The sequence below is a fragment of the Patiria miniata genome, unplaced genomic scaffold (assembly GCF_015706575.1).
Source record: "Patiria miniata isolate m_02_andy unplaced genomic scaffold, ASM1570657v1 HiC_scaffold_13, whole genome shotgun sequence".
NCBI classification, from domain to species: Eukaryota; Metazoa; Echinodermata; class Asteroidea; order Valvatida; family Asterinidae; genus Patiria; species Patiria miniata.
Genome location: NW_024037051.1, coordinates 3,174,238 through 3,196,195, shown reverse-complemented (window position 1 = coordinate 3,196,195; position 21,958 = coordinate 3,174,238). Strand labels below are relative to the sequence as shown.

Below are 21,958 nucleotides of genomic sequence, written 5' to 3'. Positions count from 1 at the left end.
AACAAGTGCCCTTTTCCAAAAAAATAAGTGCTCTTTTTTGTGGCATCTGCCGTTTTGGGTGCCTTTTTCAGAATTTCGCACATGTATCGCCCTAAAAAGCACCATATATTGGCCCTTTGTGTGCATAATTGTTTTGAACAGCGCCCCCATCGACAGATGGTACCAGCCCCCCCCCCCCCCCGCTTTTTGATTTTACGGAGGCCAATTGTGCGGAAAAAAGCATGTCTACATTTCACAACGGATGTACAAGTGCCCTTTTCAAAAAATGTTACCCCCCCCCCCCCATAAAAATGACCGGTTCGGGAAGATCAGCTACACTCTAATAGGTGTCAAACTTGGACACAACGAGCTTAGGTTTGGCCAGGACAGATTCCCGCCACTATTTCATTTGTACATGCGCGTGGTCATTTGAAATTAATGCCGGGCCTCACAATAGAAGCCAGTTTTAAACTGTTAGGAGCACCTTGTGTAACACATGTAAAAACAAATAGATAAGAAATAAATTTTAAAAAAACATATTGTACACACGCATCCTGCGCACACAAAGCTTTTTTTTTTTTTTTTACATAGTTCAAAGGTTGAACAAAATGTAACGAATCAGAGTTCCAGCCCCCCTTGGATAGTGTAAGAACGACCAAAGCTCTGCAAATAAACAAAGTCTCAAGCGACTGGGGCAAATCGAGATATTTGGCCAGCATTGTCCTTGCTGTAACAAAACGGCTCAAAGTTCAAAGTTTTGTAAGTGCTAGATATTATATATGCATAGTTTAATCATATCATATGAACTCATGCAAATAAACAATGTCTCAAGCGACTGGGGCAAATCGAGGTATTTGGCCAGCATTGTCCTCGCTGTGACAAAACGGCTCAAAGTTCAAAGTTTTGTAAGTGCTAGATGTTAAATATGCATAGTTTAATCATATCATTTGAACTCATGCCTACATGTAGTTTAATACAGTACGTATCAGTTGAAGCCGAACTTGAAAGTGTATATAAACGTTGCTGCCAACGTTTCAGTGCCACTGCATGTTTCAACATAAACACCGCCTTTCAAATAACACTGACTTCAACCTTGCATTCGACATTATAATAAACCCTTCCCCGGACTTACTGTAAAATAATTATGGCAAAGATTTCCACCTTGCGGACCAGGCGTGGAGCAGAGGCTCAGCCCGATTCTCCAAAGGAAGGCGGCTGGGGTATCGTGGTGGTCATCGCCGCTCACCTGTCCCTCGTCATCCAGTATGGTCTTCTTCAGAGCGGAGGCGTCATGTACCTGAGCTGGAAGGAAGATTTCGACACCAACGACAAAGAGACTGCGGCCGTTCAGAGCATCTTTTCTTCAATGTCATGCTTTAGTGGTATGGTAATTTTGCACTCTAGTAGTCCAGATTGCCCGGGAAAGGCATATCAACCATGTTACTTGCAGCGAGGCAGCCATGTTATTAGCCTAGTTCTGTTATTTACATCTTCCCTTTTTTTCTCGTTCAATGTCTTTCAAGGTCTTCCTGCAGGGGTTCTGACGGAACGTTTCGGATGCAGAGTCTCCGGAATGGTCGGAGGAATTTTGACATTTATTGGTCTTCTCTGTAGTTACTGGGTGACTGACATATACCAGCTCTATATTACAGTTTCCATAATTGGTAATTCACTTTCACTTACCTTCTTTGTTGACGAAAGTGAAAAATGTCAACCTCTGATTCAAAATCTTTATCGTCAAGCTCAGTTCAGTGCATACAAAGTATGAACTTCAAACTACTTAATCGTTTAGACAACTAAACCGCTCCATTAACCATTTTGTATTTGTGGTTCCTCACTCTCGCTAGGCCGCGCCTTTTACCCAAAAAGTGACACACGGCCATCAGTCAGACACCGTACGTAGGATCTTGTAATATAGGATGATAAAAAAAAAACGCCGACCAGCGAGAACACGCTTTGAATGTTCATGCACTACTACTGTGAAATGCAATTTTCAAGTTAACTACAGACACGTTTGTTTGATTAATCAGATGCTTACAGATTTTCATTTAAATGTATTGTTTGTTTTTTTCTTTGTGTGTGTTCGTTTCATATAATAGGAGCAGGAATTGGGATTGGCTATAGTTCAGCTGTGGTTGCCGTCGCGATTTACTTCAAAAAGAAATACAAAATAGCTCATGCGATAGCCATTTCGGGCAATGGAATGGGCATGATGGCGACTCCGCCTATTTTTCAATTTCTTTTGGAAAACTTCGGTTGGCGAGGAACGTTTCTGATCGCCTCTGCAATTGCTGCAAACATTGTCACACTAAGCGCCCTTTTCCGCCCAATTCGAGCCACACGAAAGTCCGGAGGGAATCTTCATTCGAAACACCAACACCTTGCAGTGAAGGAGACAGGGGACATGTCCAATGATGACCAGAATAGCGAAGAAAACTATCGCCATAGTGACGATGTACTTCAAACAGGTCTACCTGCAGAACCCGACAAAACTCCCAACAGCAGCACGGGTTATGTATCGCTCACAACCGACAGCAAGAACTCAAATCCCATTCTGAAATTACTCAAGAGATTAGCATCCTCACTGGGTTTTCATCTTTTTGTAAAAAGCTACCGCTTCTTCCTGCTGTGCGTCATCCAGGTGGAATTCAACATCGCGTACATGGGGCTCGCCCTTTACCTGGTTCCCCGCGCGCAGAGCGTGGGTGTGGCGCCCTCCAGCGCCGCAATCTTGCTCAGTATTTTGGGTGTCGGAAGCTTGCTTGGTCGTCTTGGAAATGGGTTGCTGGTGAGCTGGAAACTATCGGCCGAGCACGTGACCGCCATCTTAATGGCTCTTGCTGGGTCTTCCGTACTTCTCCTGAATTTTGAAAGCTATTACATTTTTGCGATAGCTTCGTTTCTACATGGATTTGCGACGGGGTTCTTTTACGCCATCGTGATCGTTTTAACCCGTCAATTTGTCGGGGTGAGGAAATTAGCTGTTGGAGTTGGACTCTTCCAGATATTCTCGGGCATTGGAGTTATACTTGGGCCCCTTTTAGCGGGTGAGTTTGAAGATTATTGTTCGTGAGTTTGGAGCCTTCTAAAAAAAATTGAGATTCTATATGTCCTTGTTTAAATAATTGTCTTTATATTTCACCACTCGTAGGATGGATTCTGGACCTGACCGGTGATAGCTATCAGACAGTCTTCTACGTGGGTAGCGCAGTGTACTTCATCTGTGCTGCACAACTGCTCATCTTACCCCTACTGAGACGGGTGGAACCGGGCATTGACATCAGCCCTGCCGATGTATGAAGGAATAGACAGGATTGCCCTGCTACTGATCAACCAGTATTAAACCGTCATTAACATTTCCATAGACTTCTCATAATGTCAGTTTATGCGTATTTAAAGATAGTTGTAATTTTTGGGGGCAAGCTGGAAGGTAATAATTTCTCAATGGCATGTCTGACATTTGGAAAGAGGACGCACAGCTCTAGGAGAATTGTTTCTATTCTGTGAAATGTTCACAGCAAGGATAACATTACAGCGAAGTGGTATTTCCCGAGAAGGACTCATGCGAGTGCTGGGCAGTGGCGCACCCAAAGGGGGGGGGGGCGTTCAGGGGGCTTGAACCCCCCCCCCCTCCGCCCCAAAGAGGTGGTCAATTTTTTTTCGGTAATTTTTTTGTCTATATTTTTAATTTTTTTCTTTATTTTAGTAACACGATTTGACCTTGGTGACATATACGTGGCCCATTTTCGAGAAATATAATAGGAGTGTAAGTGGCGCCAGCAACGTCAAAATAGTACGCCCCCCGAAAAAAAACCCAATTTTTGAACTTTTTTAAGCCCCCCCCCCCCCCAGCCAAATTCTGGGTGCGCCACTGGTGCTAGGGCCCCCCCCCCCCCCCCCCCCCCCCCGCTTGAGGGCCCTAGTCCGTGGGACGAGATCCTGAAAACGCTTTAGTTTTCGAGATACGCGATCTTGTCCGCCAAATTTTTAAAAACTTTCCAGACATGTAGTTTATGATGTACCATATCGAAAAAAACTTTGTTCCCCAATCCACAGTTTGTTTGAGAATGAGAAAATCTGGGCTAAAAACGCCGACAATTTTGCATGAGAAAAAAAGTAAGAAATAGCGCCCTCTATTGACACAGTCAGAACCCTTTTCGCACGCAATGAGTGCTTGCCAGATAATATAACTTTTCCCTCCTATTTTAAAACGTTTATCGTTTATTTCTAATATTCAAATGTGTCCATCAACATTGATTTAGTGCACTCTCAATGTTTCATTTCGTCTGTTGTCAGACAATTTCAAATTCAGTTCAAGCAAATTCAAACGATGAACACACGTTTTCGTCACGGAGTATTCAATTTCGTCTCGTCTACGCCAAACCTTGTCATTCAGAAATTAAATTCGTCTAATTGATTTACATGTATATGAGACGAATTTGATCACTGAATGCTGCCATTCGGCAACAGCTTAGACGGTGACTAAAGACGTTGACCAAACTTTGAAATTGAATGGTAAATGACTAATTAGTTTTGTTATAAGCGTGTGAAATTTTTCTCGGGCGAAATTGAATGTTAGAGTTTGTGAATTTGAATGAAAAATGTTTAAAAATAGCCGGGAAAATCTATACTTCTTTCAAGTTTCATAATACATGCATATTCTAGATTTGTGTTATTATTTCTCATCACGATGACAAACCCTTTTTATAACAGGTTGTCCAACTTGAAATGATCAATGCACTTAAAGTTTTAAGATCGAATGTTATGTATTAGCCAAATAAAAATTGATTGGTATAGTTAAACCGTATACCTAGATGAGAATCTCAGGGGAATATCTCTCAGTTCTGCTCCCCCCTTCTTTTTTTGGGGGGGGGTTGGGATTTGTCGAAAATCCATAAATGAAATTGTTTTAACAGATTTTTCCCCCTTTTCAATAGCAGTGACGCAGAATTTTAAAAAGGGATTATATGCATGTATACCAGATAAGTCGAAGCGTCTTATTACAAAACCACTCAAAAATTACATCTCGTGTTCTCATACACTACAATCAATGTACTTAGGTTGATTTTTATTTTTGATTACAATTTTATATATAAAAAAATGACTCAGAAATAAAAAGACGGCTATAACTGCAAATACTGTTTTTCATGTTCCAGGCGCAATGTGGTTTAAGTAATTACCTAAAGAAATACAAATCGTGATTTATTTAATATAATATAATTTAATTTCATTGATTTATGTGTTTGTGGGGGACAATTGAAATATGCACAGTTTTCACCCACACAAGAAGAATGGTATTTAGATGACATAAGTTTTTTCAATCTGTACTGAATGAGCATTTGACTCGTTTATTTTCAACTGACAAAATGTATACATCACAGACCGATTACATAAATTGTTGTATATAGGCCTAACATGTCAAAAGTCTCATCGCAAATTGAAGGACCCACTTTCTGTTTGCAAACGTTTTTTAAGAAAAAAGAACTTATATTCCTTTATTTGGAAGCGTTGAGTGGCAGCATTACAACTGCTATTATTTTGTTTCAGCTGAGAATCGTTTTTGTTATTTTGAATATTGTTTTAAGAATTGATTCATGTTTTGTTGTTGCTCCATCCATTCCCTTAAAACCACCAGTAAAACCCAACGGCCCACCCGCCTCTTCTTCTTTTTTTTGAGGCTGCATCAAATTATAACATTTTTTTTAATTTCAGGCATACTTAGGTCATGTACGGTGGTGTGAGATCCTATTCTAAGTGCAGTGTTGGTGGGTCGAGTTTCCGCCGCGCCGTTCGAGTGCGAGAATAATAAAAATACTCGCGTCGAGAACAGACCGCCCGAACTCGTACGGCCATTGTGTGAGAAAAGGTTTCTGACTATGTCAATAGAGGGCGCTGTTTCTGATTTTTTTTTTCTCATGTAGAATTTTCGACGTTTTTATGCCAGATTTTCTCATTCCCAAACAAAGTGTGAATCGGGGCACAAAGTTTTTTCGATATGATACACCATAATCTACATGTCTGGGAAGTTTTATAAAATTCGGCGAACCAGACCGCGTGGCGAGCGAAAAAAAAGCCTCGTCCCAAGGACTACACGTGACAATCTAGTAGGTCGGTGATGTAATTCTTGAGCACTTAAGTCATTTTGTTTTCTGAGCAAAACCATTGTTTTTTTATTTTAAAAGCAAAAACTTATTTCATTTCTCAATAATCAGTATCTTGTACACTCAATAAAGTTAAGAACCGTGCATTTGGGGGGGGGGGGGGGGGGGGTGGGGGTATTATATCCCCCACTTTTTGACCAGGGGGGATGGGCGATTGAATCACCCCCCCCCCCCCAACAACCACTTTTTTGTGCTGAGAGAGAAAAAAATGCGTATTTTGAGGTACTAAAAACAACTTAAATGTATTCAATAGCACTGAAAAGTGGAGAAACAAAGTGCGAAAGCTTTAAAAAGTTACGGTAAGCGCGAGTATATTGATATACATCTTTATCCCGAAGAGCGCCCCTATGATGTGTTGTCTAGGCCCCTATGATGTGTTGCCCCCCCCCCCCCCCCGCTTCCAAATTTCCACCACCGGGAAATTTTAGGGTTCCCCCCCCCCCCCCCCACTCGCCGGCGGCACAGATTTACGACACTGATTTCTCTTAACTTTAGTTGACTTATTATTCGTTTCAGTTAGCGGAATACTTTAAAGCTAGCGATCGCTTGGTCACAAACGAAGAAGATCCACCTACTTTGGGCCATAATGATAATTCGCACAATTTCAGTTATCGGTTTAATACATGCTGCATGCCCTAAATTATATGTCTCATTCATTTTTGATTAGTCTAGAAGCTAAAACAATTACGAGTATAACTAGAGCTTCGCGTTTGTTGTTACAAACGCAGAGTGGTCGGGTAGACAACTATTTTATGAAACACTGTCCAGTTAAGTTATGAATTTTTTTATGTAAGAACATGTACAAAGGATAACGAAATTTAACCTGTCTGATAAAATTAATTATTTTGTTTAAAAATGTTTCTTTTAGGTAGTGATCAATGTCAGTATGTATTTATTTTTTGTAACGTAGAAAAAGTGAATATGGGTAGTGAAAACTGATGTTATTTGGAGAGGATGCATGTTCATTGATTTGCATGTATTCATGTGTCCGATCATAACTGGAGCAATTTTAAATGGTAAGCTGTTTTCAGCATGAACTCCCAATACCATTTGCCTGAAAAAAAAAACCGAAATGATACCGTACTATGCGAAGGTAATATAAACAGAAACAAACATTTATATTCGCCAAATCGCCGCTCAGACTTCGTACGTACTTCGACCCGAACGTGCTATTTGTGAAAAAGTCGTCGTTGGGAGCAGCAAACAAAACAGTGTAAATAGTGACGTAATAAACAGGACTCCCGATCACACCTTAGGCTACATATACCCAAAAAATGACGGAAATGTCTACGAGCATTCCACAACCTCTTTAAGGCTTAACAGCGTGTATCGTTTACATTTGCGTGCATTACTTACATAGGCGTACGAGTGTTCACATTTGGCGTTTTTTACTTACATTGGAGTGTAAGTTGCTTACATGATTGATGTGTATTGCATATTGGAGTGTAGCCCTGGTGGACTCCCTTTCCTCCCTACGTTACGGAGGGAGTCCTGGGTAAAAAGTGCTCAAAACCGAACGAAAACATTTCTGACCAATAATTTCAATATTTTTACCTTGTTGGAGAAGCTAATTTTTACGTCGTAGTATTCTATGTGTCCTTATCTGTTGGGCTGATGGGTTCAGGAATTCCATATGCGATGCTGACCGACCTTAACCTGGAAAATAAACTCGAAAGCAACGTTAAACTTGTACGTGTTTGTAGACTCTTTTCATCAGTTTCTCACCGCCGAGTCTATTCTAGTCGTACATGTACATGATGTACGTCTGTGCAGCGTGTAGTCTGGTTCCCTAGACCGGGCAATTATTCTCGACGCTCATATCACGTCTGGTCCGGGGGCCAGACTATGCAGCATGAATATGCAGTGCGCACGCGCGATTTGCTTAGTAACCACCCTCATACGCACGCGCACTTACTTGAGGCGCGGTCGCTAATCCAATGACCGAGCGTGTTTTCGCGCCAGTTACCAGAAACACGTTTCGGCTTTGGTCATTGGTTGAGCGTTTTCGCGACATCGGTTGACTGGAGTGACGTCACGGTTCCAACCAAAACTAAACAAATGAGGGCGCTAGCGTGCGTACGCGCTTTCGTACGCACGTACATTGTACATGACGTACGACTCTGGGAATAAACTGATGAAAAGAGACTACAAACACGTACAAGTTTAACGCTGCTTTAGAGTTTATTTTCCAGATTAAGGTCGGGCAACATCGCATATGGAATTCCTGAACCCATCAGCCCAACAGATAAGGACACATAGAGTTTGCAGGCGTGAAATAAGCTTCTATAACGAGGTAAAACATAACAAAACTCTGGTAAAAATGTTGGGTGGTTTCATGTAGAGAATTCTTGCCCTGGACGTTAGTCGTATTGCAATGAAGACTTCGTCCAACCTGGGCTAATTGGAGTGTAATGTTTACATGGTATGTATTACTTACATTGGTATATAATTCCTACATTGGTGTACATTGTTGACTTAGCAGTGCATTGTTTACATTGAGCAAATCGTTCAGGCTGTGCGCGTTGCTGCTTATGTGGCCTGTTAGTTGTATCCCAAGTGTAATTAAGTGACCCTGGTACTTAACCACTTCCTTAAGACTCAATCACTACTGCATATTTCTTGATTATTGTAGAATAACTTACGATCATATTTGTTGTGCCGACAATCCTGTTGTCCAGTTGGATTAATTTTGTTGTCGCTTTATTGTGCAATTAACATATAGAGTAATCACGATCATCATAATCGGTGATATTTCCTCCAAAATTGACCGGGGGGTGAGGAGGGTATTTACCCAATATTTTGTAAAGACTGCCATTTTCCATTTAAATGTCCTTTTTTCAACGGGCTTACCCCCCCCCCCCCCAATAATTTGTAAAGAGTGGCCTTTTTTTTACGAAGTGCCCTTTTTTCTCTGAACAAGTGCCCTTTTCAAAAAAGAAGTGCCTTTTTTGTGGCATCTGCCGTTTTGGGTGCCTTTTTCAGAATTTCGCACATGTATCGCCCTAAAAAGCACCATATATTGGCCCTTTGTGTGCATAATTGTTCAAGTTGAACAGCGCCCCCATCGACAGATGGTACCAGCCCCCCCCCCCCCCCCATTGTCCTCGCTGTAACAAAACGGCTCAAAGTTCAAAGTTTTGTAAGTGCTAGATGTTTAATATGCATACATGTAGTTTAATCATATCATTTGAACTCACGCTTACATGTAGTTTAATACACTACATATCAGTTGAAGCCAAACTTGAAAGTGTATATAAACGTTGCTGCCAACGTTTCTGTTCCACTACATGTTTCAACATAAACACCGCCTTTCAAATAACATTGACTTCAACCTTGCATTCGACATTATAATAAACCCTTCCCCGGACTTACTGTAAAATAATTATGGCAAAGAGTTCTACCTTGCGGACCAGGCGTGGAGCAGAGGCTCAGCCAGATTCTCCAAAGGAAGGCGGCTGGGGTATCGTGGTGGTCATCGCCGCTCACCTGTCCCTCGTCATCCAGTATGGTCTCCTTCGGAGCGGAGGCGTCATGTACTTGAGCTGGAAGGAAGATTTCGACACCAACGACAAAGAGACTGCAGCCGTTCAGAGCATCATTTCTTCAATGTCATGCTTTAGTGGTATGGTAATTTTGCACTCTTAGTCCAGATTGCCCGGGGAAAGGCATATAAACCATGTTACTTGTAGCAAGGCAGCCATGTTATCAGCCTAGTTCTGTTATTTACATCTTCCCTTTTTTTCTCGTTCAATGTCTTTCAAGGTCTTCCTGCAGGGGTTCTGACGGAACGTTTCGGATGCAGAGTCTCCGGAATGGTCGGAGGAATTTTGATGTTTATTGGTCTTCTCTGTAGTTACTGGGTGACTGACATATACCAGCTGTACATTACAGTTTCCATAATTGGTAATTCACCTTCACTTACCTTCTTTGTTGACGAAAGTGAAAAATGTCAACCTCTGATTCAAAATCTTTATCGTCAAGCTCAGTTCAGTGCATACAAAGTATGAACTTCAACTAATCGTTTAGACAACTAAACCGCTCCATTAACCATTTTGTATTTGTGGTTCCACACTCTCGCTAGGCCTCGCCTTTTACCAAAAAAAGTGACTCACAGCCATCAGTCAGACAGCGTACGTAGGATCTTGTTATATAAGATGATAAAAAAAAAACCGCCGACCAGCGAGAACACGCTTTGCATGTTCATGCACTACTACTGTGAATTGCAATTTTCAAGTTAACTACAGACACGTTTGTTTGATTAATCAGATGCTTACAGATTTTCATGTATTGTTTTTTTTTTCTTTGTGTGTGTTCGTGTTCATATAATAGGAGCAGGAATTGGGATTGGTTATAGTTCAGCTGTGGTTGCCGTCGCGATTTACTTCAAAAGGAAATACAAAATAGCTCATGCGATAGCCATTTCGGGCAATGGAATGGGGATGATGGCGGCTCCGCCTATTTTTCAATTTCTTTTGGAAAACTTCGGTTGGCGAGGAACGTTTCTGATCGCCTCTGCAATTGCTGCAAACATTGTCACACTAAGCGCCCTTTTCCGCCCAATTCGAGCCACACGAAAGTCCGGAGGGAATCTTCATTCGAAACACCAACACCTTGCAGTGAAGGAGACAGGGGACATGTCCAATGATGACCAGAATAGCGAAGAAAACTATCGCCATAGTGACGATGTACTTCAAACAGGTCTACCTGCAGAACCCGACAAAACTCCCAACAGCAGCACGGGTTATGTATCGCTCACAACCGACAGCAAGAACTCAAATCCCATTCTGAAATTACTCAAGAGATTAGCATCCTCACTGGGTTTTCATCTTTTTGTAAAAAGCTACCGCTTCTTCCTGCTGTGCGTCATCCGGCTGGAATTCAGCATCGCGTACATGGGGCTCGTCCTTTACCTGGTTCCCCGCGCGCAGAGCGTGGGTGTGGCGCCCTCCAGCGCCGCAATCTTGCTCAGTATTTTGGGTGTCGGAAGCTTGCTTGGTCGTCTTGGAAATGGGTTGCTGGTGAGCTGGAAACTATCGGCCGAGCACGTGACCGCCATCTTAATGGCTCTTGCTGGGTCTTCCGTACTTCTCCTGAATTTTGAAAGCTATTACATTTTTGCGATAGCTTCGTTTCTACATGGATTTGCGACGGGGTTCTTTTACGCCATCGTGATCGTTTTAACCCGTCAATTTGTCGGGGTGAGGAAATTAGCTGTTGGAGTTGGACTCTTCCTGATATTCTCGGGCATTGGAGTTATACTTGGGCCCCTTTTAGCGGGTGAGTATGAAGATTATTGTTCGTCAGTTTGGAGCCTTCTAAAAAAAATAGAGATTCTATATGTCCTTGTATAAATAATTGTCTTTATATTTAACCACTCGTAGGATGGATTCTGGACCTGACCGGTGATAGCTATCAGACAGTCTTCTACGTGGGTAGCGCAGTGTACTTCATCTGTGCTGCACAACTGCTCATCTTACCCCTACTGAGACGGGTGGAACCAGGCATTGACATCAGCCCTGCCGATGTATGAAGGAATAGACAGGATTGCCCTGCTACTGATCAACCAGTATTAAAAGCACCATTAACATTTCCATAGACTTCTCATAATGTCAGTTTATGCGTATTTAAAGATACTTGTAATTTTTGGGGGCAAGCTGGACGGTAATAATTTCTCAATGGCATGTCTGACATTTGGAAAGAGGAAGCGCAGCTCTAGGAGAATTGTTTCTATTCTGTGAAATGTTCACAGCAAGGATAACATTACAGCGTACGGTAGTGGTATTTCCCGAGAAGGACTCATGCGAGTGCTGGGCAGTGGCGCACCCAAGGATGGGGGGGGGGGGCGTTCAGGGGCTTGAACCCCCCTCCCCCCGAAGAGGTGGTCAATTTTTGTCTATATTTTTTTTTAGTCCCACGATTTGACCTTGGTGACATGTACGTGGCCCATTTTCGAGAAGTATAATAGGGGTGGAAGTGGCGCCACTAACGTCAAAATGGTCCGCCCCCGAAAAAAAAACCCAATTTTTTTCTTAGAACTTTTTTAAGCCCCCCCCCCCCCCCCCAGCCAAATTCTGGGTGCGACACTGGTGCTAGCGCCCGCTTGAGGGCCCTAGTCCGTGGGACGAGATCCTGAAAACGCTTTAGTTTTAGAGATACGCGCGGTCTGGTCCGCCGAATTTTATAAAACTTTCCAGACATGTAGTTTATGATGTACCATTTCGAAAAAAAATGTGTTCCCTAATCCACAGTTTGTTTGAGAATGAGAAAATCTGGGCTAAAAACGTCGAAAATTCTGCATGAGAAAAAACGTAAGAAATAGCGCCCTCGATTGACGCAGTCAGAACCCTTTTCGCGCGCAATGAGTGCTTGCCAGATAATATAGGTTTCCCTGCTATTATTCAAATTTGTCCATCAACATTGATTTAGTGCACTCTCTGTGTTTAATTTCGTCTGGTGTCAGACAATTTCAAATTCAGTTCAAGCGAATTCAAACGATGAACACACGTTTTCGTCACGGAGTATTCAATTTCGTCTCGTCTACGCCAAACCTTGTCATTCAGAAATTATATTCGTCTAATTGATTTACATGTATATAAGACGAATTTGATCACTGAATGCTGCCATTCGGCAACAGCTTAGACGAATTTCATCAGTAAAAACGGTGACTAAAGACGTTGACCAAACTTTGAAATTGAATGGTAAATGACTAATTAGTTTGTTTAAAGCGTGTGAAATTGTTCTCGGCGAATTGAATGTTAGAGTTTGTGAATTTGAATGAAAAATGTTTTAAAATACCCGGGAAAATCTATACTTCTTTCAACTTTCATAATACATGCATATTCTAGATTTGTGTTATTATTTCTCATTACGATGCCAAACCCTTTTTATATATAACAGTTTGTCCAACTTGAAATGATCAATGCACTTAAAGTTTTAAGATTGAATGTTATGTATTAGCCAAATAAAAATTGATAGGTATAGTTAAACCGTATACCTGTGAAATGTTCACAGCAAGGATAACATTACAGCGTAGTGGTATTTCCCGAGAAGGACTCTTGCGAGTGCTGGGCAGTGGCGCACCCCCCCCCCCCCCGAAGAGGTGGTTAATTTTTTTGTGTGGTAAATTTAGTGTCTATATTTTTTTTTTAGTCTCACGATTTGACTTTGGTGACATGTACGTGGCCCATTTTCGAGAAGTATAATAGGGGTGTAAGTGGCGCCACTAACGTCAAAATGGTCCGCCCCCGAAAAAACCAAATTTTTTTTCTTTGAACTTTTTTAATGGAATGGCGAAATGGAATGTTAGAGTTTGTGAATTTGAATGAAAAATGTTTTAAAATACCCGGGAAAATCTATACTTCTTTCAAGTTTCATAATACATGCATATTCTAGATTTGTGTTATTATTTCTCATCACGATGACAAACCCTTTTTATAACAGTTTGTCCAACTTGAAATGATCAATGCACTGAAAGTTTTAAGATCGAATGTTATGTATTAGCCAAATAAAAAATGATTGGTATAGTTAAACCGTATACCTAGATGAGAATCTCAGGGGAATATCTCTCAGTTCTGATCCCCCCTTTTTTTTGGGGGGGGGTGGGATTTGTCGAAAATCCATAAATGAAATTGTTTTAACAGATTTTTCCCCCTTTTCAATAGCAGTGACGCAGAATTTTAAAAAGGGATTATATGCATGTATACCAGATAAGTCGAAGCGTCTTATTACAAAACCACTCAAAAATTACATCTCGTGTTCTCATACACTACAATCAATGTACTTAGGTTGATTTTTATTTTTGATTACAATTTTATATATAAAAAAATGACTCAGAAATAAAAAGACGGCTATAACTGCAAATACTGTTTTTTCATGTTCCAGGCGCAATGTGGTTTAAGTAATTACCTAAAGAAATACAAATCGTGATTTATTTAATATAATATAATTTAATTTCATTGATTTATGTGTTTGTGGGGGACAATTGAAATATGCACAGTTTTCACCCACACAAGAAGAATGGTATTTAGATGACATAAGTTTTTTTCAATCTGTACTGAATGAGCATTTGACTCGTTTATTTTCAACTGACAAAATGTATACATCACAGACCGATTACATAAATTGTTGTATATAGGCCTAACATGTCAAAAGTCTCATCGCAAATTGAAGGACCCACTTTCTGTTTGCAAACGTTTTTAAGAAAAAAGAACTTATATTCCTTTATTTGGAAGCGTTGAGTGGCAGCATTACAACTGCTATTATTTTGTTTCAGCTGAGAATCGTTTTTGTTATTTTGAATATTGTTTTAAGAATTGATTCATGTTTTGTTGTTGCTCCATCCATTCCCTTAAAACCACCAGTAAAACCCAACGGCCCACCCGCCTCTTCTTCTTTTTTTTGAGGCTGCATCAAATTATAACATTTTTTTTAATTTCAGGCATACTTAGGTCATGTACGGTGGTGTGAGATCCTATTCTAAGTGCAGTGTTGGTGGGTCGAGTTTCCGCCGCGCCGTTCGAGTGCGAGAATAATAAAAATACTCGCGTCAAGAACAGACCGCCCGAACTCGTACGGCCATTGTGTGAGAAAAGGTTTCTGACTATGTCAATAGAGGGCGCTGTTTCTGATTTTTTTTTTTTTCATGTAGAATTTTCGACGTTTTTATGCCAGATTTCCTCATTCCCAAACAAAGTGTGAATCGGGGCACAAAGTTTTTTCGATATGATACACCATAATCTACATGTCTGGGAAGTTTTATAAAATTCGGCGAACCAGACCGCGTGGCGAGCGAAAAAAAAGCCTCGTCCCAAGGACTACACGTGACAATCTAGTAGGTCGGTGATGTAATTCTTGAGCACTTAAGTCATTTTGTTTTCTGAGCAAAACCATTGTTTTTTTATTTTAAAAGCAAAAACTTATTTCATTTCTCAAAAATCAGTATCTTGTACACTCAATAAAGTTAAGAACCGTGCATTGGGGGGGGGGGGGGTGGGGGTATTATATCCCCCACTTTTTGACCAGGGGGGATGGGCGATTGAATCAACCCCCCCCCCCCCCAACCACCACTTTTTTTTTGTGCTGAGAGAGGAAAAAATGCGGATTTTGAGGTACTAAAAACAACTAAAATGTATTCAATAGCACTGAAAAGTGGAGAAACAAAGTGCGAAAGCTTAAAAAAGTTACGGTAAGCGCGAGTATATTGATATACATCTTTATCCCGAAGAGCGCCCCTATGATGTGTTGTCCAGGCCCCTATGATGTGTTGTCCCCCCCCCCCCCCCCCCCCCCCCCCCCCCCCCCCCCCCCCCCCCGCTTTCCAAATTTCCACCACCGGGAAATTTTAGGGTTTCCCCCCCCCACTCGCCGGCGACACAGATTTACGCCACTGATTTCTCTTAACTTTAGTTGACTTATTATTCGTTTCAGTTAGCGGAATTCTTTAAAGCTAGCGATCGCTTGGTCACACAAACGAAGAAGATCCACCTACTTTGGGCCATAATGATAATTCGCACAGTTTCAGTTATCGGTTTAATACATGCTGCCCTAAATTATATGTCTCATTAATTTTTGATTAGTAGAAGCTAAAACAATTACGAGTATAACTAGAGCTTCGCGTTTGTTGTTACAAACGCAGAGTGGTCGGGTAGACAACTATTTTATGAAACACTGTCCAGTTAAGTTATGATTTTTTTTTATGTAAGAACATGTACAAAGGATAACGAAATTTAAACTGTCTGATAAAATTAATTATTTTGTTTAAAAATGTTTCTTTTAGGTAGTGATCAATGTCAGTATGTATTTATTTTTTTTAACGTAGAAAAAGTGAATATGGGTAGTGAATACTGATGTTATTCGGAGAGGATGCATGTTCATTGATTTGCATGTATTCATGTGTCCGATCATAACTGGAGCAATTTTAAATGGTAAGCTGTTTTCAGCATGAACTCCGAAATAATACCGTACTATCCGAAGGTAATATAAACAGAAACAAACATTTATATTCGCCAAATCGCCGCTCAGACTTCGTACGTACTTCGACCCGAACGTGCTATTTGTGAAAAAGTCGTCGTTGGGAGCAGCAAACAAAACATAGTAAATAGTGACGTAATAAACAGGACTCCCGATCACACCTTAGGCTACATATACCCAAAAAATGACGGAAATGTCTACGAGCATTCCACAACCTCTTTAAGGCTTAACAGCGTGTATCGTTTACATTTGCGTGCATTACTTACATATAGGCGTACGAGTGTTCACATTTGGCGTTTTTTACTTACATTGGAGTGTAAGTTGCTTACATGATTGATGTGTAGTGCATATTGGAGTGTAGCCCTGGTGGACTCCCTTTCCTCCCTACGTTACGGAGGGAGTCCTGGGTAAAAAGTGCTCAAAACCGAACGAAAACATTTCTGACCAATAATTTCAATATTTTTACCTTGTTGGAGAAGCTAATTTTTACGTTGTAGTATTCTATGTGTCCTTATCTGTTGGGCTGATGGGTTCAGGAATTCCATATGCGATGCTGACCGACCTTAACCTGGAAAATAAACTCGAAAGCAACGTTAAACTTGTACGTGTTTGTAGACTCTTTTCATCAGTTGTACATTGTTGACTTAGCAGTGCATTGTTTACATTGAGCAAATCGTTCAGGCTGTGCGCGTTGCTGCTTATGTGGCCTGTTAGTTGTATCCCAAGTGTAATTAAGTGACCCTGGTACTTAACCACTTCCTTAAGACTCAATCACTACTGCATATTTCTTGATTATTGTAGAATAAATTACGATCATATTTGTTGTGCCGACAATCCTGTTGTCCAGTTGGATTAATTTTGTTGTCGCTTTATTGTGCAATTAACATATAGAGTAATCACGATCATCATAATCGGTGATATTTCCTCCAAAATTGACGGGGGGGTGAGGGGGGTATTTACCCAATATTTTGTAAAGACTGCCATTTTCCATTTAAATGCCCTTTTTTCAACGGGCTTACCCCCCCCCCCCCCAATAATTTGTAAAGAGTGGCCTTTTTTTTACGAAGTGCCCTTTTTTTCTCTGAACAAGTGCCCTTTTCAAAAAAGAAGTGCTTTTTTTGTGGCATCTGCCGTTTTGGGTGCCTTTTTCAGAATTTTCGCACTTGTATCGCCCTAAAAAGCACCATATATTGGCCCTTTGTGTGCATAATTGTTCAAGTTGAACAGCGCCCCCATCGACAGATGGTACCAGCCCCCCCCCCCCCCATTGTCCTCGCTGTAACAAAACGGCTCAAAGTTCAAAGTTTTGTAAGTGCTAGATGTTAAATATGCATACATGTAGTTTAATCATATCATTTGAACTCATGCTTACATGTAGTTTAATACACTACATATCAGTTGAAGCCAAACTTGAAAGTGTATATAAACGTTGCTGCCAACGTTTCTGTTCCACTACATGTTTCAACATAAACACCGCCTTTCAAATAACATTGACTTCAACCTTGCATTCGACATTATAATAAACCCTTCCCCGGACTTACTGTAAAATAATTATGGCAAAGAGTTCTACCTTGCGGACCAGGCGTGGAGCAGAGGCTCAGCCAGATTCTCCAAAGGAAGCCGGCTGGGGTATCGTGGTGGTCATCGCCGCTCACCTGTCCCTCGTCATCCAGTATGGTCTCCTTCGAGCGGAGGCGTCATGTACTTGAGCTGGAAGGAAGATTTCGACACCAACGACAAAGAGACTGCGGCCATTCAGAGCATCTTTTCTTCAATGTCATGCTTTAGTGGTATGGTAATTTTGCACTCTTAGTCCAGATTGCCCGGGGAAAGGCATATAAACCATGTTACTTGTAGCAAGGCAGCCATGTTATCAGCCTAGTTCTGTTATTTACATCTTCCCTTTTTTCTCGTTCAATGTCTTTCAAGGTCTTCCTGCAGGGTTCTGACGGAACGTTTCGGATGCAGAGTCTCCGGAATGGTCGGAGGAATTTTGATGTTTATTGGTCTTCTCTGTAGTTACTGGGTGACTGACATATACCAGCTGTACATTACAGTTTCCATAATTGGTAATTCACCTTCACTTACCTTCTTTGTTGACGAAAGTGAAAAATGTCAACCTCTGATTCAAAATCTTTATCGTCAAGCTCAGTTCAGTGCATACAAAGTATGAACTTCAAACTATAATCGTTTAGACAACTAAACCGCTCCATTAACCATTTTGTATTTGTGGTTCCACACTCTCGCTAGGCCGCGCCTTTTACCAAAAAAGTGACTCACAGCCATCAGTCAGATAGCCTTGACCAATGCTGTCAAGCCAAGCTTTTCCCCTGAACTGTCCGGCAGCCGTTTTAACCCTACTTGTCACGGCAACGTACGCCGCTAGCAGCCCAAGGGCGGATCCAGAACACAATTTTGGGGGGGGCCAAAAAAAAATTTGGTCCCCCCCAAAAAAGTGGGTCTCAAAAATTACGGCGTGGGGTTCGGGGCCCGTGAGGGCCCCGAAAATTTTTTGGATTCTAGATGCTCTGTGGTGCGATCTGAGGCAATTTCTGACCACTTTAACCAATTTTTTTTTGAGGAAAAGATGGTGGTGTACTCATTGCCTGCCTTATTGCGATGTCACATAAAAAAAAAAATAATTGGTTTCGTTTTGGGGGGGGCCCATGGCCCCCTTTGGCCCCCCCCCCCCCCCCCCCTGGATCCGCCCTTGTAGCAGCCCCCTGGCTAGCTCCGCTTGCCTGTACTGTACTTGTCACGGCACACGTACGCCGCGCGCTTTGCCGGTACGTATACAGTACCTACGTACGTACGTACTACGTGCACCCCATGCAGTAACCAATACGCAGTCGCAGTCGAGGCGAAAGACAGCCTTGACGCAACCGTCGCCAATTTCTTATGTGTTTTCTTTACGTTTTCGGCCAATATCGGCCGAAAATTTCTGATGCACATATTTTACACGATAGCCAATCACAGCCCGTGCACTTTGACCCAAACATGCATATTCATGTTACTTCGCTTCGTCGTGTGCGTGCGCGTGTTGAACGAACGATGTGTGTGTGATGCGTTGTATTATGTACTTGTACATGTACATGTACATACTGTACATAATGTACATGTGTACGTGTGTACACATTGTCGTGCTGCAGTAACCGAACAAAATGGAGGTTTCAGAAGTAAGCCTAAATGGATGTCTCAATTCTGCGGCCGATAAGCTACAAATTGATTGGTGTTTTTTCCTCCACGATGACAGAAATGTACGTAACATGTATTATCACAGCTAATAATATTGTAATCCAAATTAATTGAAACGCCATCGAACATAAATATACTGCAGATGTGACACGACCTGCAACTAAATGTACAAGTTTGACAGCTACTGAGCTAGCTTTTACTGCGCTAACAACACAAACCACACGCACGTGTACAAAGTTTATTGACCCTTCGACTTCACGCAGTAGTGATGAATATTTATTTTATCGTCAGCCATTATCCGATGAGAGAAGACTATTTACCATAGCGCATACTTATTATCATAATGAGCAGAAACGGTTGCATCAAGGCTGTCTTCTGTGTGACTCCCACGGCATGGTTACTGTATACTGTACATGTACATGTACAGGTACAGGTTCTGTACATGTACGTGTACAGGTTCTGTACATGTACGTGTACGTACGTCCGTGTGCGGATTTGTGTTAGGAGCACATCGCGCGCGCAGTACAGGCAATTCGCAAGCGGAGCTAGCTAGCCAGGGGCCGGGGGCTGCGAGCGGCGTACGTTGCCGTGACAAGTAGGGTAAAACGGCTGCCGGACAGTTCAGGGAACTGAAAGCTTGGCTTGACAGCAACGGCTGCCGGACAGTTCAGGGAAAAAGCTTGGCTTGACAGCATTGGTCAAGGCTATCAGTCAGACAGCGTACGTAGGATCTTGTAATATAGGATGATAAAAAAAAAACCGCCGACCAGCGAGAACACGCTTTGCATGTTCATGCACTACTACTGTGAATTGCAATTTTCAAGTTAACTACAGACACGTTTGTTTGATTAATCAGATGCTTACAGATGTTCATGTATTGTTTTTTTTTCTTTGTGTGTGTTCGTGTTCATATAATAGGATCAGGAATTGGGATTGGTTATAGTTCAGCTGTAGTTGCCGTCGCGATTTACTTCAAAAGGAAATACAAAATAGCCCATGCGATAGCCATTTCGGGCAATGGAATGGGGATGATGGCGGCTCCGCCTATTTTTCAATTTCTTTTGGAAAACTTCGGTTGGCGAGGAACGTTTATGATCGCCTCTGCAATTGCTGCAAACATTGTCACACTAAGCGCCCTTTTCCGCCCAATTCGAGCCACACGAAAGTCCGGAGGGAATCTTCATTCGAAACACCAACACCTTGCAGTGAAGGAGACAGGGGACATGTCCAATGATGACCAGAAAAGCGAAGAAAACTATCGCCATAGTGACGATGTACTCCAACTTCAAACAGTAGGTCTACCTGCAGAACCCGACAAAACTCCCAACAGCAGCACGGGTTATGTATCGCTCACAACCGACAGCAAGAACTCAAATCCCATTCTGAAATTACTCAAGAGATTAGCATCCTCACTGGGTTTTCATCTTTTTGTAAAAAGCTACCGCTTCTTCCTGCTGTGCGTCATCCAGCTGGAATTCAACATCGCGTACATGGGGCTCGTCCTTTACCTGGTTCCCCGCGCGCAGAGCGTGGGTGTGGCGCCCTCCAGTGCCGCAATCTTGCTCAGTATTTTGGGTGTCGGAAGCTTGCTTGGTCGTCTTGGAAATGGGTTGCTGGTGAGCTGGAAACTATCGGCCGAGCACGTGACCGCCATCTTAATGGCTCTTGCTGGGTCTTCTGTACTTCTCCTGAATTTTGAAAGCTATTACATTTTTGCGATAGCTTCGTTTCTACATGGATTTGCGACGGGGTTCTTTTTCGCCATCGTGATCGTTTTAACCCGTCAATTTGTCGGGGTGAGGAAATTAGCTGTTGGAGTTGGACTCTTCCAGATATTCTCGGGCATTGGAGTTATACTTGGGCCCCTTTTAGCAGGTGAGTTTGAAGATTATTGTTCGTCAGTTTGGAGCCTTCTAAAAAAAATAGAGATTCTATATGTCCTTGTATAAATAATTGTCTTTATATTTAACCACTCGTAGGATGGATTCTGGACCTGACCGGTGATAGCTATCAGACAGTCTTCTACGTGGGTAGCGCAGTGTACTTCATCTGTGCTGCACAACTGCTCATCTTACCCCTACTGAGACGGTGGAACCAGGCATTGACATCAGCCCTGCCGATGTATGAAGGAATAGACAGGATTGCCCTGCTACTGATCAACCAGTATTAAAAGCGCCATTAACATTTCCATAGACTTCTCATAATGTCAGTTTATGCGTATTTAAAGATACTTGTAATTTTTGGGGGCAAGCTGGACGGTAATAATTTCTCAATGGCATGTCTGACATTTGGAAAGAGGAAGCGCAGCTCTAGGAGAATTGTTTCTATTCTGTGAAATGTTCACAGCAAGGATAACATTACAGCGTAGTGGTATTTCCCGAGAAGGACTCATGCGAGTGCTGGGCAGTGGCGCACCCAAGGGGGGGGGGGGGGGCGTTCAGGGGGCTTGAACCCCTCCCCCCGAAGAGGTGGTCAATTTTTGTCTATATTTTTTTTTTAGTCCCACGATTTGACCTTGGTGACATGTACGTGGCCCATTTTCGAGAAGTATAATAGGGGTGGAAGTGGCGCCACTAACGTCAAAATGGTCCGCCCCCGAAAAAAAACCCAATTTTTTTCTTAGAACTTTTTTAAGCCCCCCCCCCCCCCCCCCC

General features: G+C 42.1%; 2 protein-coding genes and 1 pseudogene across 2 annotated transcripts; all 3 read left to right on the top strand.

Annotated features, from left to right (window-relative positions):
• Window positions 1-943: 943 nt before the first annotated feature.
• LOC119719178 (monocarboxylate transporter 13-like) lies at window positions 944-3,355 on the top strand. Its single transcript, XM_038188539.1, has 4 exons — window positions 944-1,361; window positions 1,503-1,643; window positions 2,079-3,026; window positions 3,131-3,355. The coding sequence occupies exons 1-4, from the start codon at window positions 1,124-1,126 to the stop codon at window positions 3,277-3,279; spliced, it is 1,476 nt and encodes a 491-aa protein (XP_038044467.1). The 5' UTR covers window positions 944-1,123; the 3' UTR covers window positions 3,280-3,355.
• A 6,151-nt stretch (window positions 3,356-9,506) lies between these two features.
• LOC119719173 (monocarboxylate transporter 12-like) lies at window positions 9,507-11,699 on the top strand. The gene is made up of 4 exons (XM_038188526.1): window positions 9,507-9,762; window positions 9,903-10,043; window positions 10,470-11,417; window positions 11,522-11,699. Exons 1-4 carry the CDS (start codon window positions 9,525-9,527, stop codon window positions 11,668-11,670), a joined length of 1,476 nt encoding a protein of 491 aa, XP_038044454.1. The 5' UTR covers window positions 9,507-9,524; the 3' UTR covers window positions 11,671-11,699.
• Window positions 11,700-17,662: 5,963 nt separating this feature from the next.
• Window positions 17,663-21,672, top strand: LOC119719942 (annotated as a pseudogene).
• Window positions 21,673-21,958: the final 286 nt, after the last annotated feature.

Bases quoted from the DNA above. Each gene is read 5' to 3' on its own strand.
- LOC119719178 (XM_038188539.1), top strand. From the start codon at position 1,124: ATGGCAAAGATTTCCACCTTGCGGACCAGGCGTGGAGCAGAGGCTCAG. The intron at 1,362-1,502 runs GTATGGTAATTT...ATGTCTTTCAAG, and splicing joins TTCAATGTCATGCTTTAGTG to GTCTTCCTGCAGGGGTTCTG. The intron at 1,644-2,078 runs GTAATTCACTTT...TTCATATAATAG, and splicing joins TATTACAGTTTCCATAATTG to GAGCAGGAATTGGGATTGGC.
- LOC119719173 (XM_038188526.1), top strand. From the start codon at position 9,525: ATGGCAAAGAGTTCTACCTTGCGGACCAGGCGTGGAGCAGAGGCTCAG. The intron at 10,044-10,469 runs GTAATTCACCTT...TTCATATAATAG, and splicing joins CATTACAGTTTCCATAATTG to GAGCAGGAATTGGGATTGGT. The intron at 11,418-11,521 runs GTGAGTATGAAG...AACCACTCGTAG, and splicing joins ACTTGGGCCCCTTTTAGCGG to GATGGATTCTGGACCTGACC.